Here is an 18733-nt window from a genome sequence, read left to right on the forward strand (position 1 = left end):
TAGAAAGGGGGTGAGAGGATTCACCAGAGAAAAAATGAGGAGCAGAACAGGCAGATTTAATGAAATATACTGCTGAGGGGAGCAGTGGGTCAGTCAGGAGAGGTCTACTGAGCCATGTGTGTCATTTCCCTGGTTGCACGAACTGGAGCTGGTGTGGCTGTGGAGAGCACCACAGTCTGTGCTCTAACCCATTCTTCTACCAGGGAGAGCCCTGCTTAGTCTTTCTTATTTATTTCTCATGATAATAATTAATTCTTGTAGAATACAGGAATTGATAGTCTCCAAGAATCATCATTGTGAGATCACTGCAATATCCTTGTGAGATAGCTGTTGCTGCCATTAGGCAAAAAAAAAAAAAAAAAAAAAAAAAAGACAAAAATCCAAACATGCATCGCTTTCTTATACAAGAATGCTAACAAGACCTCACCTAAATTTTTTTGTTTTTTAACATAGACTCATTTCTGAAAACAGTCATTTTTATAATCCCTCAACTTTGTTCTATTTACTTTGTTTTAAAAGTTGTATCATTGTTTACTGAAGTAATAGTCTTGAGATGAAAGTAATAGTCTGGAGATGTATGTTACCACGCCATGCCCAGCACCCCTCTGTCCTATTATATCTTCCTGCTTTTGTAGCCTTAATTCTGAAGACAGATATTTTCTACGTAGCTATGGAATGATGAAATCTTTCCACCTCTGACAATATAGATGGAGGTAGAGGGGATTGTGCTAGGTGAAGTAAGTCAGAAGGGGAAAGACAGATACTGACTGATTTCATTCCTGTGAGATCTAAGGAAACAAAGGATCTGACTTTTTTTTTTTAAGGGAAAAATGGTCTCTGGACACACCAAGATACCACAGCTCAAATGGTCAATACTTCTTGTTAAAATAATGGTATAGCAAAATTCTTGGTGGTTTGAATCCCTTTGCGAAGTTAATTAATACGTGCATTCTTTTGTAACCCGAAGGATTAGTTTTCTTCTTAGAATTTTTATTTCATAACTAGAATTTTCAAAGATGCCTTTATCCAGGAAGAATGAAGGTTTTAGTTTGGTGTGCCCTAAAAGCAGTTTCACAGCATTTGAATTCCATTTGTCCTTGTTTTTGTTTCTAGATAAGGTATTAGAAGTGGAAAGGGGTTCTTTACTATTTGTAAATTATAAAAAAGAATTAGTATTGAAGGAAGAGGTATTTGATATCTATATGCTTATAAGAAGCCCTGGTGTTTGATTGGGGACCTGGGTTCTAGTCATTACTCCACTATTAATGTAGATTAGTAGTTGAATGTTACTGAATCATAATTTCCCCACATATGAGTTACATCTAATAATGTCTGTCATATAGTTCAGACATATAAAAAATTCTCTTGTATAAATTCTTTACTTCTGCTATAGTAGAAAGGGAAATGGCATGTTGTGGGGAGGGCAATTCCTGGGGGAAATAGGAAAGACTGGATTTAGTGAGTCCTCACCCCTGTGTGTCAGAAGACTGGGAAAGACTCAAAAACAGACACACGGAAAAACAAGAAGGGTTTTATTCACAAAGGGAGTGAGGAAAAGGCAGAGCAGAGAGAACAAAGAAAATCTGTTGGCTAGTTAAGTGTCTGGTGACATCTGCCTTACCCCAGATAGGCTCACTTAGCAGAGATGAGGGTGCAAGCAGGAGCCTCTCATGGTACTGAGATGCGCTGGCCTCTACTCTGTCTTTTTTTAAGGTTTATTTATTCGTGCATACAGAACAGGGGTACAGGCCAGAGGTGCAGGGGTGGTGAGAGGATTCACCAGAGACAGAGTGGGGAGCAGAACAGGCAGATCGACGAAGTACACTGCTGAGGGGAGCAGCGATCAGGTCAGGAGAGGTCTGCTGCGCCATGGGGGTCACCTCTGGGGCAGGGATTGAACTCATGCTAAAGTAGCTTTAGCTTCTTAGAGCTGTGCTTTAACCTTCTGCACCACCAGAAAGGGCCTACTCTGTCTTTTTAAAGTTCACATGGTGGCTTCTCCCCACTTCTGGTTTCCAGCAGCCTCCCCCAACTCCAGCTTGTGGTTTAAGGGGTTGGACTCTAGATCCCATAATAGCAAGATGCCTCCATGCTTCAGACAGGCTTGGATGGGCAATGGACATGCAGATTGCTTTCTGAGTGGCTGTCAATAGGAGCAGGGCGACAGCAGCAAGGGGCAGGGGGCAGCTGTGGCCCCATGGAACTGGCTTGTAGGCTGCTTCGCTAACAGCTACATGGAAAGGTAGAAATAGAGTGACCAAAGGCATCTCAGACTGTAATTAGCAACTTTATATTGAGCTTTTTAAAGCACTGCTATTCTGTTTAATTCATAAATAGTAAAATCTGTCCCCTTATATCATTTTGCATTTTGGCAAAAATATATGCCATGATAAAGATATATTGGTAGATCATTTCGACGACTCCTGGTTCCTCCTTACTCCTTTGAAGTCAGTCAGTCCTTTATAGTCAGCCAACTTCAGTCCTTTGTAAATACCCATCTGATTTCTGCTCCTATAAGTTTGCATTTTCCAGAATTTCGAGTAAAGGGAATAGTATGGTGTTTAGCCTTCTCTGTCTGTCTTCTTTGATTCAGTATTGTGCATTGGAGATGCACAGATGTGTCTTTGTTGTGGTGTGTATCAATAATTCATTCCTCTTATTGCTGAGTCACAGTAGTCTAGTCTGCCACTGTTCAGCTTTGTCACCCAAGCCGTTTTCCTGTTGATAACTTGGAGTTGCTGTGGTATTTGGTCATTAGGAATAAACCTGTTAAAAGTTGAACCTGATTAAATAATTTCTTGATTTCTCAAAATGATCTATTTTGTTAACTTTTCTATTCTTGAGATGTGTAAAATTTTCTCAAATTTAACAGCAGTTTGCTTTTGATCTTTTTCTCAATTGTTAATAAGAGTCCAGTTTTAGAAGAACTTCCTTTTCTACAGTCTCACTCCCTTCTCGGTATCCATTACAGTGAACTTTCACTAGGGACCATCTGACTACAGAATACCACCATTAAAGCACTAAGTTAGCCCATAAACTCATTTAGCTACTAGTTCCTTGTTACTGAGTATAGTTCTAGGGCTCAACACTATGCAGAATATGTCCGTTGATTATTTAATTCTTAGGACAGACTATTGAGATAGGTGATGTGATGGCAGAGCTGGATTCAAACCCTGATGACATGCTAGTATCTTAGAATGGAAACTGATTTAGAATAAGGTCTAAGTCTGCTCACTGCCACTCAGCAGGGCAAACTATTCATATATATATAAACATACAAGCAAAAATAAATATGTTTTTGTTGATTTTTCCACATTTGGGCGCTTCTGTACCTGCTGTTCCCTCTGTCCAGTACTTCTTGCTGGCCTGACATTTCTCTGTTGTACACACTGAGCTTTGATTCTTTGGGTAGCCTACATCCACACCAAACTTTCATCATTGTCCAGTCTGCCGTAAGCGTGCATGATCCAGCATCTGAAATCCTTCGAATAGTTCTTCCTTTCTGGAATTCTCATTACACTCATTATACCTTTCGTATCATGTCCACCATAGTTCTTAGATACTTGTTCCGTTATTTTTTTTCCTTTGCTTGAAAAGGAACTGAAATTTGGGAGAGTCCCACTGACATCTTTAAACATCCTGATTCTTAGTCACGTTTGGTCTATTCACGTGCCCATCAGATGTATTTCTTCTGTTGTATCGTTTTCATTTATGGCATTCTCTTGATTCTTCCTAAGAGTTTACATCTCTCTTGTGTTCTTACAAGTTGTCCACTGTTTCTACTAGAGCCATTACATATAAGTCATACTTATTTTAAATTCTTAGTCTGGTAATTCCAAAATCTCTGCCATATCTGTGTCTGGTTATGGTGCTTGTACTCTTCAAACATTTTTGACTTTTAGTATGCTTTGTAAATGTTCATTTGAAAGCCAGCCATGATGTACTGAGTAAGAGATACAGGTGTAGTAGGCCTTTGGCATGAGGTTTTTACATTTATGTGGCTAAGTCCCTATGTTTAACACTTAACTGCAGCTATAGGTGTTGGAAGCTAAATTCCCTTGTGTCCTTGTTTTTCACTTTGCAGTTGTCTTTGGATTTTCCTAGAAACCACTTAAATATGGGCTGAGTTGTGTATTACCTTGTTACTGTACATGGACTCTGTTGGTAAAATGTGGGGAAGGAAGCATTCTAAATCCTATGTTTATATTGTCTGTCAGTGAACCTTGACCCAGCCATTGCTCATCACAAGTGCTTCTCAGTTTCACTGCCCCATTGGGAGAGACTGGAAAAGAGGGGTTGGCCCTCCCTGGGGGTGCAGCGGGTTAGGACTGCAAGCTTGCAGCAGCCTCTCAGTGTGAGTTTGGTTCTAGGCCAGGAGGTGACCCACATGGCGCGGCAGACCTCTCCTGACCCACCCGCTGCTCCCCTCAGCAGTGTACATCCGATCTGCCTGTTCTGCTCCCCACTCTGCCTCTGGTGAATCCTCTCACCTCCCCTGCACCTCTGGCTGTACCCCATTTCTGTATACATAAATAAATCTTAAAAAAAAAAAAGAGGGGTTGGACCTGGGTATTTTTCTTTGCCCATTTCAAAGGCTAGATGAACCAGAATTGAATATTTTCTTCTCTTACTTTGAAGGGTAAAGGGGGCTGAAGGTTCTTTAAGTTCAGGGTGTTAAGGAGAACAGAGGTCTTTGGGTGTATTTGAAAATGGTACTTTCCCCTTTTATCTGCCAGAAGTATCAGGATATTTGTCACTGGTCTTCACTGTGAGACCCTGGTGAAGACTCGAGATCATCTAACAAAAGTGTGTCCTCTCTAAGCTGGGACGGCAGCACTTTGTATTTCTCAAGCAAGTTCATAATTCAGCCGAAACTGGTCAGCTTTCCTTCAAGTTTCCCTGCGAGTTCCTGGCTCCTGCAGCTGATTCTGCTCCAATTTAGCTGTGATTCTCTGTATTCACCTGTCTTGCCAGATTCTGGGACAGTAGTTTTCACTGTGACCTCAATTATGTGATGGATATAAGGGTTGTTGGTTTTAAATTTATTCAACATTTTTCTTGTTGTGAGACTGGTTGTGACAACTTCCAAGCCCTTGACATGGCAGATAGGAAACTAAAAGTTAACCACAGCCTAATTCTAGTAATTGAAACTTTAGATTGTCTCCAGAACTCTATGGAAATGTGAATCCCATTAACTTTTGACAACCATTAATATAGTATGGCAGTTGTAGATGTAATCAGAAAGAGTGCTGAGGACAATAACAATAATTGAGTAGTATTTATTGAGCTGTAAATGCGATATTCTACTTTACAAACCACTTACTTGCATTACCTCATTTAATCCTCATAATCACCTCTATTGGTAAATATTAGCACTTTTTCACCCCTTTTATTGAGGTAACAGATTACTACATATGTTTCAGGTGTACATATTTCTTGTCTTAGCAACTGCAATTCCCCCCCCCCCACTCCCACCACCAAAAATCCAAATCGCAATCCACCACCAAGCTATCCTCTCCCTACTACTTAGAGTTTGACAATGGGCTTGGTTTTTGTTGTATTTCATTGCTTTTGCTTTTCTTTATATTCTACATATGAGTGAAATCATGAAGTATTGATTTTTCTCTATTTGATTTATTTCATTTAGCATCATCCCCTTAAGTTCCATCTATGTTGTTGAAAATGGCAAGGTTTCTTTTGTGTTTCAAGTTTCTGCTTTGTGGTTACCATGAGGTTTTGATATAAGATCTTATGTACATATTGATCGGTACTGAGTTGCTAGCTATTTATAATTGAACACATTGCAACATTGCATTTTTACTCCCCCTGCACACATGTTTTCTATTTTTGACATCTCACTTTCATTTATGTTCTATAAATCCCTGGAGTAATTATTATAACTTTAATTTTTCTATCTCCCTCTTTTAATCTTCATTTTGATTTATAAAGGTGTTCATTCCACTGCTTTTACTGTGCGATTACCTTTTTTACCCTTTTTTAAAAGAAGACCCTTAGCATTTTCTGTAATTCTACTTCCCCTTTAGCTTTTACTTCTCGGAAGGCTCTTGATCTCTCCTTCAGATCAGAATGACGGTCTTCCTGGATATAGACTTCTTGGTAGAGAGTTTCTTTCTGTGCTTTGAGCATGTCACACCATTCTCTTCTGGCCGGTAAGGTTTTGGGTGAAATGTCTGCTGAAGAATGTGGAAGGACAGGTGAATGCAGAAGCCTGGTGGTGCTTCTCTTGTATGCGACACATTGCTTTTCTTTTGCTGCATTTAAAACCCTCTTTACTTCTTGCCATTTTAATTAATGTGTCTTTGTGTGGGTTTCTTTGGGTTCTTTCTGTTTGGAACTTTCTGGGTATTCTTATACCTGGATATGTGCTTCCTTCCTCAGATGAGGGAAGCTTTTGGTGATTATTTCCTCGAATATTATTTCTGGTGTTTTCTCTCTCTCCATCTGCTGGGATCCCTTTAATCTAAATATTCATATTGATGCAGTCTCCGATATCTCTAAGGGTATTATTATTTCTTAAAATTCTTTATTCATTCTTCTACTCTCTTGGTGAGTCCTATTTTGCCTTCCAACTCACTCTTACTTCTGCTTTATCCATTCTCCTTTATGTTTTAGTTCTACTATTATAGTCCTCAGCTTGCTTACTTAAGTTTGGAAGTTCCTTCGTTTTTCTAGTTCACCCACCTTTCTCCCAAGATGAGTGAACATCTTTATAACCATTTCTTCCCTCAGGTGGTTTACTTATCTCCATTTCTTTACCTTTTCTCAGAGTTTTTGTTTTTACTCATCTGATCATGTTTTTCTGTTTCCTCACTTTTTCTGATTCTCCATGTTTACTTGTGTGTTTCAGGAAACGCTACTATTTGTTTTAGTGCTAAAAATCCAGTCTTTTGTTGGTGATCTCACCTGGTATACTGGAAAAAAACTGGCTTCCCAAATCGGTCACTTGAGGTATGGCCCTTTGTTGGGTTCTCTTACCTGCCTGCTGTGTCAGGGCAGCCCTGCGTGTCAGGCTTTCAGTTCTGCCAGACAATGGTACTTTGGTTGGATTTGATTTCAACTTTGGACTAAGGGGGCAGCCTTGTTGTAGATCTGGCCTTGGCACGTAGCTGCCTGGTGTTGTTGTGGGATGTGGTCAGTGTGTCTAGGCTGCCTGCCATGCTGGTTTTGCTGGTCTAGCAGTCGTGTGCAGTTCCAGCAGCAGCAGCCCACAGTGGAAGTGTGGCCCTCAGCCAGCGAGGTTGGTGGCAGGAGGTACTCTGGGGTAGCTGAGCTGTTGGTAGTCACCACTTGTCTTTATAGCTAAAGCAACTGAAGCTAAGATCAATTAGGTAGACGGCTCACAAGCATACAACTTGAGATCCCAACCCAAGCACTAGTGTCTAGACCTTATACCCTAAAGCACTTTCAGCCTTTTCTTTCATCATTAGGACTGTGAAAATAGGAATTGGGAGAAACAGAGCTAGGGGAGGGGAAGGAGTCCTTGATGTGGGTTATTCTTGGCATTTGGAGCAGAGATTGAGCTGAAAGAGCAGGGTCGATACCTAATTCCACAGTTGTGCTCCTATCTTTCTCATCTTTAAATTGAAGAAAACTTAGGCATATGTCTTGATGCTCTGGGGGATAGCCCAGGCTTCAAGGGAAGGTAGAGAAGCTAGACCTGATGGGATGTTAAGCATCTGAACAAAGGTACTTTGAGTATCTGAACTTGTATATTGGCTTATTATTGCATAGCTGCTGTGTATCTGAACCTCAGAATATAATCATAATTAAAATAAATGTGGTGTTCACGTCATGAGGAATAAGTTGCATGCTCTGAAGAGCCCTGAAGTCATCATGACCACCAAAAAACCAAACTGATGAGTAAAGACCTGCGTATATCATGACAATGTTTCAGAAATTGCCTGTGACTATAATGACATGTAGATCAGGTTGGAAACTCCGAGACTCAAATGTAACTAGCAACAGGTTGTTCTAAGAGGATTTGGTCAACAGCTGTTTCTGTTGTGCATTCTGGGCTTCCAACCCAGAAACTGATGGCAAGTTACATCTGCCACCCAGAATTGCTGGAAGGAGGAAAAGCTTTAAAAGCTGACATTATTTGGCTGACCACAGATGCGTTACTCTAAGCTGCTTTGTGAAATGTTATCCAGGCCATGAATCGGAGCTGTTGAACTTGCACACCTTCAGCAAGACTGGCCTTCAACAAAGCGCTCAAGTTGATGATGTTTATTTTTAATGGCTTCGAGGACATTAAATAATAGAGGATGATACATTGTGAACAATACCAGGGGCTTTCTCATACGTAAGCTTTGGGTGATTTGTCCTTGCCTCAAATAAACAACCATTTTGAGATTTGGCCTTTGTATTTCAAGTTTCTTAGCCTAACAGGCTGACAGAATTAAATTAAACAGATTTGGGGACAGTGAGGTATGGCCATGTTGTTTGTCCACTAGGAAAGACATGACTGGGGAGAGATGAGAAGCAGAGACAGTAGTAACCATAGCAGCCAGCAGCTTAAGGAAAAGATGCTGTGAATAATGAAGGGGCGAGCATAGAAGATTTCTGAGATTAAAATGTAGGTGCCCAGACATGGGTAGGATAGCCAGCATCCTAAAGGATGGCTTGATGGGAGCAGGGTGGTCATCTCTAAGGCTGTTTTGAACAAAATACATCTCCTCTACTTACCTGCCAGGGTTAGTGTCAGCGTGATTTCTTAGAAGCTATATATAAAATTTTTCAATGGTTAAAGTGTTTATTACTGAGGGATGGTCAAACAATAACTAAACATTTGATTTTATGTGTTAGTTCTTTATAGCACTGGTTTTCAATAAGTAGAACTGGATATTTGAGGAAAAAACATAATCCAGGATTGGGGAAGTTTAAGGATGGAAAACTTTGTGCTGGATGAGAGCTATATACAGTATAAAAATATAGACAGGGCTGTGATCAATAATCTCTGCATGTCTCGATTCTGGTTGCTCATATGGTAGTGTATATTGTTCCCATAGGCAGAGTAAGAAACTGACTGAGAGGTAAAGAAGTTGAGAGCAGTTTGCCGAAGGTCACTGACTTGGGGGCACTAAACCCCAGTTTATGATTTAGAGTTGTCTTGCTCTGAAGTCATTTTTTTTTTCCTCTACATTACATTGTCTCCAGAGGAGTAGATTTGACCTGAAGATAACATTTTCCTATGCTAGTTAAAAAACCCTAAAATCTCTATTGGGTAAAAAGGACCCTTTACAAGGCTAGATGGCAATTTGGGACTCAAGATCTATCCCAGAGATCATGTAAAGATTCTAGGTTGCTCTTCATGAGGAGTTTCTAATTCCTATATCCTCTTTAGGATATAGGAATTAGAAAAACACCATGCCATGAAAATGGTTAGAGGTCTTTGTAAATGGACTTTCCCCCCAAAATGACATCAGAAATCGTTGCCATTTGTCTTTGAATAAAATAAGTGTGTGGGCTCATTTGCCTACCCCACCACCACTATGTGAACGTGAACCAGCTCAGTTTTCACTTTCCTTTCCTCTCAAAATGCCCAGAGGGACCATATTTTTGTTTAATGACCTTCTGAGTGATTCTTTAGAAATCCGAGGCTATCAGAGGTGGAAGCTATGCGAAAATAATTGTGGATTATTATTGTATGACGACAGTGGCAGCTGGATTTTTTTTTTCTTTCTGTTCAGACTTTCTTCTTCATTTTCCCAGAAACCTTATATCCCAAGGTTTAACTCTAAAGCAAATCTCATATAGGTGATAAACCTTGCCAGACATGGTATATAATATAATTTCAGACAGACCCTTAACTGTTGTTTGGAAAGACCCTAGGGAGCAAAGCAGCCTTATATCGCATTGCCCTAGATAGTATAACTTTTATTTACTTTCTGACATTGTGTATGGGTAGTTATATTGGACATAAAGCAAATATATCTCTTAAATATTATACCTGTGAACTTAAGTGCCTGTTTTTGTGTTTTGTTGTCAAAATTCCTACAACTATAAAAGAAAAATAAATCGTTATAGTTAAACACTAATAAATGGATAACTTGCTCTCCCAAATCACTTTAAACACACACACAAATGCACACACATACACAAGCATGCAGAGTTGGGGTCTGAGAATCAGCGCTGATTTTAACTTTGTGGGAATGTTTAGTGTATGTGTACAGAAGTGGCCAGTGGGGTGGAGAGATTAAAAGTCTGTATATACCATACTGGGAAAATTGCACTTTCAACTGTTGTTCACCTCATCTGCCGCAGAACTAATTGCTTTTTTTCCTAAAGGTTTATTTTTTTATTTATGCATATAAGAACTGGGGTGCAGGCCAGAGGTGTAGGGGGAGAGAGGTATCATCAGAGACAGAGTGGGGAGTAGAACAGGTAGAGCTACTGAAATGCACTGCTTAGGGGAGCAGCTGTGAGACAGTAGAGGACTGTGGTGCCATGTGGGTCAGCTCCCTGATTGGGGATCAAACTCATACTGCAGTTGCTGGTGAAAGCTTGATAGCAGAGATTTTTTTTTCTTTTAAAGATTTATTTATTTTCGCATACAGAACTGGGATACAGGCCAGACATGCAGGGGCAGTGAGAGGATTCACCAGAGACAGAGTGGGGAGTAGAACAGGCAGATCTAGGAAGTACACTGCTGAGGGGAACATTGGGCTGGTCAGGAGGGGTCTGCTGTGCCATGTGGTCACTTCCAGGGCAGGTGGGGATCTAAGTCATGCAGAAATGGCTTTAGCTTCTTAGTGCTGTGCTTTAACCTGCTGTGCCACCAGGGAGGGCCTTGATAGCAGAGATTTTAACCCCTATACTGCCAGGGAGGCCCACAATCAATTTTTTACTGTCTTAACTGAGAGACTCAGAATTTAGATGATAAAATGCATTTGCCCTAATTATTTATCACCCCTTGGTGCCCTGTCCCCACAACTCCACTAAACTTTGCACAGTTACTAGTCATCACTTTAGCTGAACTTTTGAGATGAGTGTTTGACTAACTAGACTAATATCTAAAAAGTAATCTGAAAAAATACCCTGAAGACAAAGCTACCTGGCTGAATATTCCTACAATTTCCTATAGCTGTATCCTTGTCACTGTCTGGAAGGGTATTGAACTCTTTCCCCTAAGGAAATCCAATCTCACATTCCCATCAGGAGAGTAGAAAATTTGACATCAAAACCCAACTGTTATTCTCTGAACACATGTCACTAAACTCAGAAAGTGTGTAGTTAATTTCTCCATTCTGTTATACTCTGATAAAACAATGTGGATTCTCATTTAGACTCTGAAATGTTAGTATCAGTTTTTGCTCTAAGTAATATATGAAGCCATTGTGATCTGTCTTGCCAGTTAGTAAACGTCTACTGTAAATTTTTAATAATGCCTGAGACTCTTTTATAATATGTTGTTAAATGAACAGCCCCTTCTTAAGAATATGACTGTCAGGCAGGAGGAACCATAGTGTTACATTGACATGTAGAAACTTTTAAGACTCTGCTATCCCTCTTTTGCATTTCGGAAGTTTGTATGCTTTTCAGTTTTTGCACACTGTCTCTAAAAACTTTCCCCTTTTGCAATTAGGCCTTTAAAATAACACTTACGGACCTCCCTAGTGGCCTAAGCCTGAGTTCAATCCTAGGCCAGGGAGCTGACCCATATATGGTGCAGCAGACCACTCCTGCCTCCCTCCCTGCCCCCCTCAGCAGTGTATTTCAGCACATCTGCTTGTTCTGCTCCCCACTCTGTCTCTGGTAAATCCTCACTCCCTTCACCCCCACCTCTGGCCTACAGCCCAGTTCTTCTACGCAAAATAAATAAAACTCTAGAAAATAAAATGGCGTTTAGTGTAATAGCTATGATATTTGAATTAGACACAATAAGACACATTTGTGATGATTCCTGGGCCTTGACTTACCTTTTATGTTATATATTTATTTTTTTCCAGAAAGATTTATTCATTTATGCATATAGAACTGGGGTACAGGCCAGAAGTACGGGCGGTGAGAAGATTCATCAGAAACAGAGTGGGGAACAGAATAGGCAGGTTGATAAAGTACACTGCTGAGGGGAGCAGTGGGTGAGACAAGAAAAGTCTGATGTGCCACCTTCTGGCTGGGGTTCAAACCTGTGCTGCAGTGGTTGTAGATAGCTTTGTATTTCTGCACTTTATCCCATTGTGCCACCAGGGAGGGCCCTTCTGCATATTTAAAAACTAAAGAGAAGGGTATAAAAAAGTTGAAAGCTCTAACTTGGCAGTATGAAAACTATGTGAAGTAAATTTTTTTTTCTTGTTTTGCTTACCTGTAGGAATGCAAGCCAAAAATGTGGAGAAGCATAATAATACAGAAAGGAAATGCTCTTCTCATCCAGGAAGTTCAAGAAGAAGATGGGGGAAATTACACATGTGAACTTAAGTATGAAGGAAAACTGGTGAGACGAACAACTGAATTGAAAGTTACAGGTAGGAAATTGGCAAATGAGATTTTAAGTATACTTTGGTATTGGAAGAAGTCTCCCCCCACCTCCCCCCCCCAAAAAAAAAAAGCAAGTTTATTGTAAATTTAGAATTGGTTACAAATCGAATATTGAGAAGCTAAGTAATAAGTCATGCTGATAAATGTATATGTGGGATATTAAGGCTTAATTTAGGGGACAGGAGTCATTGCTATAATCTCTCTTTTTTTTTAAGATTTATTTATTTATGCATGCAAAACTGAGGTTCAGGCCAAAGGTGCACAGAGGTGGGAGGATTCACCAGGGACTGAGTGAGGAGCAGAACAGTTGGACTTAGTGAGATGAACTGCTCACTGAGCAGGGGGCAGGGTTGGAGAGATCTGCTGTCACCTCTCTGGCTGGGAATCAAATTTGTGCTATATTGGCTGCAGGTAGCTTCATAGTGCTGTGCTTTAACCCCTTGTACCACCTGAGGAGGGCCGGATTGTTATGATCTCTTAACTGTTTTTATGAACGATTTCAAGATATCATTGATTGTTACTAAACATTTTATAAAAGATATACTGGGATCCTTCTGGAATGTTGCTTGAACCCTATTGGAATCTCCTTGTAGGTGAATGAGAGTCCCTTGAAAGTTTGGACTGAGTCCACTGGATTGCACCCAAACATCATTTATACTCAATTGTGTTATGAATGAGTCGCATTATTAAGAATTTTGCTTGATTCTAAAATGGAGCAACTTTAAACAAATGGTGTGCATGTATGTGTTTTAAATCTGAAGCACAAGCAGTGTAAACTAGTAATTTGACTCACAGTAGAAGACAAAATTTCAGAATATTCTTATCTTGATGTTGGAATGTTATTTTCAGGGACATGAGACAAAACCTAATACCATAAAAATTATTCCAAATATGGGTGTGATGATCTTAAGAAACTATTTGATAACATGGCTATCTTCTATTGCTCTGGAGTAAATCTTGAATAATAATCGTAAGTGTGATTGTAGATGTGTGTGTATAGAAATTTATATACACGTAGAGATTTTTACTGTGGACAGAATCTGAACCATGTTAAAATACGATATTTTCTAGGGAATTGTAATATTGATTGCATTCATTAACTTATGAATAGTGACTTGGGCATACCCTGTTGAACTATCTAATGTTGACATCAACTAGTTGGTTAAGTATAAAATACTGCCCGTAATGTCAGGAATGCATTTTCCTTTTTATACTACTTCTGTTTATATCTAGCTAATCATTTTGGGGGTGTCTTCTAATTCCACACCCAGAGTAGTTTGTTGCCTAAATCATTTATTTAATTATGCTTTTTGTCCATGAGAGCCATTTGTTTTTAGGGTGCTTTTTTTTTTTTTTTTGGTCCTTTTCAAAATTCTGAGTATTAACACAGGGGTAAATATATTTCATTAGAAGTTAATATATGATTCATTCGCTGTCCTCTTCCATGAAGTTTTACTTTTTAGAATTTGAAGAGTACCCTCTGTGAAGGTTTAAATTATTCTTTTGATTAGAGTTGCATGTTCTTTCCCCCATGAGCTTTCAAAATAACTAACATATTGGGCCAATCCGAAGCAGCAAAAATCTGCTTTTGATTAATTTCTGATTTCCTCAACATGAACTAGACTTCCTGCCTCATTCAGGCAGAAGAGTCAATCATAGGCAATTATACATCATTAATAAGGGACCTGACCGTGCACAAATCCTTTCAGCATTATCACTTTGACCACAATCACACAATCTTTATCAGATGCTTACAGAGTACTTCCTTCTGGGAGTTATTTCCTAAAAAGTTCATAGCGTGGGAGTATTTGACTTGGGTTTTAAGTAGGACCAGAATAAAGTAAACAACAAACCTCTTTTATGCTCCAATTCAGAGGGATATGGTAATAACACATTTGCTACTATAGTTTCTGTTTTCCATTCTGGAAAAGCAGAGTCAGAGCTACTTCTTTTACGAAGTAATAATTCACTTGCTCTAAACTTTTAGTATGGTTGAACTATGGATTTAATATTTCACTTTAACTCGACCTCTGTGTGGAGTCATGTGGAAGAACCCAGGTCCTGTCAAAATGAAACCTTTAAATATCTCCACCTCCAGATTTTAATTCAGTCTATCAGTAAAAATGGAAATTTGTCTTTTTGTCCAGATGATTGTCACTTGTGTTCCATGGATCATGCTATTAGAAACATGACCGTGTTGGTTTATACACACACACACATGCACACACACACCCCAAAACTCATTTTCATAGGTTATAAATTGTTTAACCTAAGTGTCTCAGAGCTATAATGAGAATACTGGTACTTGGTCATGAGGGGAAACCTGTCAAAGGAGTGTGTATATAAGGTAACCTCAGCCACTGGGGCTGTTATTTATTAACTTACCGCTTAAATAATAAAAAAAAAATAACTGAGTAAGTATTACATGCTGGAAAAATAATTCAAAATTACCCTTCCATTACTGGTCATCATTCATATATAGAGACAGCAAGTTTATGTATTCACACAGTTCAGATGTTGGGCTTAAGGTAGATGTGCTCAGTATCTTGGTGTAGATGTTTAAGAAGTTGATCTGGGAAGGTGTATTCTGAATTGCATCATTATGTTGTGGTCTTTGTATGGTCAGATGAAAAAACAGATTCCCCTCTCATGATTCCAAATATGAGACTGGGATTATACGAAGAATAACCCATCATATTTGTTTTGAGTTTGGCAACATGCAGGTATTGGCTTGGAATATCAATAGGAAATCATTAAGATAGGTTTATTCAAAATTACATAGAGAGAATCTATAAGATTGTGCATTGCAAGCATGCAAGCTTCAGACAATTTCAAGATTTTTAAAAGGTTATTTTCTGACTTCTTTTAAAATTTATAAATCTGAGAAATATCCCTTCAATAAAACCAAGTGTTCTCTTAAAGTGTATATAGGTGCTACTTGCTTGAAATAGATCAGTTATAAAAAGATTCAGATATTCAAACCTGATGAATTGGCTTTATGAAATTATTTTTCCATATAAAAGAATTTGTCATAGGATTCCTTTAAATAGCCAGCTTTCTTATTGTATAAAAATAGGGTTTGATTAAATGCAACTTTTCTGGAGCACTTTAATTCTGGAGCACTTTAATGTATAGATCATAGCAGACATTAGTAGTGTTATTGTAATTTTTTTTAATTCCTTTAGAGGCTGTAGATGATTAAGGAAGGGTTTGATAGCTAACATGTTTAGGTCATTTGCCAAAGATGCCAACAACTAACAATTTCATCTCTTACATATTTTAGATGTTTGTTTACCATTTTTAAGATAGCTTCTCTTTATTTGCACATTGAATCTTGTGCAGAGAGGGTAGTTGACCAAAGTGATGAGGAAGAAGGAAGGATTGGTTTTATGATGGCGAGAATGTAGAATAGCTCATAATGGAATGAGGAGAAGAGGAGTGGGAGAGGGTGGGCAAGGTAATGGAGTTGGTTCTCCTGGGTATAGAGGAGAATGTATGTCTTGAGAAGGTCAAAGACATACATAAATTATAGGGGCTCCTGAAAATGAACACAAGCAGGAAGCCAACACTAATTAACTGTATTTGGAAGATAATTTACCATTCACCTGGTAAATCATTCACAAATGCATGATTTTATGCAGCTTTTTAAAATGTGCATTGGCTATTTGGACAAAAAAAAGAAACCTATACTCTGGTGAATGCTAATAATATCCCTCTTCCTGATTATTCTGGGCACCTCTAGAATTCCTCATTTAGGACTCTTTGCTCATTAGGGGTAATCTCTTAACCCTTTGGTGTCTGAATGCCATGATTCAAAGAGAGGTTTAATCTGCAGATACATTTCAAAAATTTGCTTCTGGGTTACTGTTTTACCCTATTAGTGAAGCAATCTGGACATATAAAGTTTGGTAAAATTGTAAAGTATAAACTGGAATCAGTCTTTCATGAAGATGTTCTAATACCCGGCTTCAGTAAATGTTTTAATTTTACTTTGCAAGCTTATTATTCACTGTAGTGCATTATTGCAGGCATCATTTGCACTGAATAGCTTGTTAGAATAACCTTCCTCTGGTATGGACAATGGCAGCTGTTTTACACATGGAGGAAGCAATTGCACATGAGGTCTGAAAAAAGTCTTTTAATGGCCCTGATTCTTGGTTCCTTTATGCTTCTTTCTTAATGCTGAGCTACTGGCATGACAGTGGGTATAGGAAGAACCATGGAACACATGGAGATCACCTCTGAGAGGCCGATGATGCTACAACAGGGGAAGTGATCTCTTTGCTAGCATCTATGTGATAATCACAATAGGAGCCCCTGGAGAGCTTAATCTGTATTGAGAGCTCACCGTGTGGCAGATTTATACTAAGTGTTTTTGATTCATTTTCTCATTTAATCTTCGCAACAACCCTATGATGATGGGTTCTATAATTGTCTCCATTTAGAGAGGTGAAATGATGTGCCCAAGAGCAAATACTTTGTAATTGGCAGAGTGTGGCCACGAATCTATGTCTTTCTGACTCTCAAGTACAACTTGCTCATCATCACCATATAAATTTCTTTCACCAACTATATATTACGTTCATTGAAAGTGGTTCCCAAGGTATCAATCACAGTGTCCATCATTCTACTGTGATATCCTTTGTGGACATGCACTGTTCTTTAATAATTTCCTCCTGGAATTTAGGTCCCTTGAACAGAGTAGATACGTCACTCTGGGACATAGTCCTTAGCTCTTATTTAGCACCTTTTATCTGGTCAGTAGCAATAGGACACAGAATCAAATCTGAGCTCAGGATGGTGCCAGGAATAGTGAGAGTGTACAGATAATGGATTTTCCTAGCTTCGTGTTTTGGTCCCATATGACCCTATTAATTTGAAAATCCCTGCTGAGAAGAACAATGGAGTCCAGTGAAGTTCATTTTAGTCATGACAATGATTTCAAGTTAGTAGAAGTAAAGCAACAGAGACAGGTCCAGTTAAACAATGTTGTTCATTCAGTTGGTAAAGACAAAGCCTCACATATATCAGTACCTACTTTACACATGCTACTCACAATCCAAATTTCTAATATGGTTCTGAAAGCAAACAGGTAGAGGCAAAAGTATATTTCCTTTGGAATCTACAGACGTTTTTAATTTGCTTATTCAAATGGTGTTTCCCAAATTCGTTTCTGTGAAACTTCAATACTCAGAGTTGCTAATAGATTTCTTGGGAGATGAGAAGAGAAGCATGGTTGTGGGAGGGGGGCATGGTGGTGGTAAACATTTTGCTGCCAGGTCAACGTTATTTTTGCAAAGCATCTAGAGACACCTCAGTGTGTATAACATTGTAATGCATATTGTAATTTTCTAAACAGGAGGACATTTCCTAAGCTTGTATGACCACTATGCTCTCCCCCCCCCGCCAATAGCAGTAAAGACATGAAGGTGCTGTTTCCACAGAACAAACTGAACTGTTAAAAAGACAAGCGGCCATGTGAGTCCCTAGCCCTGCTGGCTTCCTGGTAATGACTGTATCTTTAGCAGTTTCAGTATATATTTAGCCAGCATGAATTTTTCTCACAATTATGATCTGTGGTCTATCTTCTCTTCTCAGCTTGCCAATACGCACCTTAAGGATAGAGATTTGCTGACCCGTTTCTTTCTTTTTTGTTTCTCCCAAGTGCTAGGCATAGTAGGTACTCCAGACATGTAGCTTGGATTGGTTTGGTGCTTATTTCATTCATGAATGCTTTGGTTGTTAACAAAGAAGATGGCTTCATATTTGTGGAGCACTGTATACTTTCATAGCACTTTCACTTTGGAGAGCACATTCTGTTGTTTTTTTTTTTTAAACAGAACTTTGTGGAATCAGCAGCAAAGATATTGTTGTGGTTATTACTACTACTACTATCATTTGCATTTTACAGCAGAATAACTATAGCAGCATAAGTTTAAACCCTAGAGTGGCAGCTGGCGAGTGACATGGTCAGCCTTCGTGTCCCCTCCAGCCTTCTGGTTGCTCGTACTGTGCTTTCCTGTCTGCCCTCACTGTGCCTATTCACAGACCCTTAGCCCGGAGAAGAGGAGATACCAGTCTCAGCAGACACCAAAGCTGGTGGCTTCAGAGCTCAGGTTTAAGAAGTCCTGCAATAAACTTTCGTTTAAGATGTTTATTTGCTAACCTATCATTTCAGCTTTAAGAGGAAATGGGAAGTGATTCTGTTTCTTCTGTGAAAGGGAAAGACATATTA

General features: G+C 39.1%; 1 protein-coding gene across 1 annotated transcript in view; it reads left to right on the forward strand.

Annotated features, from left to right (window-relative positions):
* The window catches only part of IL1RAPL2 (interleukin 1 receptor accessory protein-like 2), a 921055-nt gene that overhangs the window by 481829 nt on the left and 420493 nt on the right, over positions 1-18733 (forward strand). The window contains exon 4 of the mRNA XM_004685671.1: positions 12332-12485. Coding sequence (XP_004685728.1) covers positions 12332-12485 — 154 coding nt within the window. The remainder of the gene's footprint in view (positions 1-12331; positions 12486-18733) is intronic.

The sequence above is a fragment of the Condylura cristata genome, unplaced genomic scaffold, assembly GCF_000260355.1.
Source record: "Condylura cristata isolate star-nosed mole 26May11 unplaced genomic scaffold, ConCri1.0 scaffold00019, whole genome shotgun sequence".
NCBI lineage: Eukaryota > Metazoa > Chordata > Mammalia > Eulipotyphla > Talpidae > Condylura > Condylura cristata.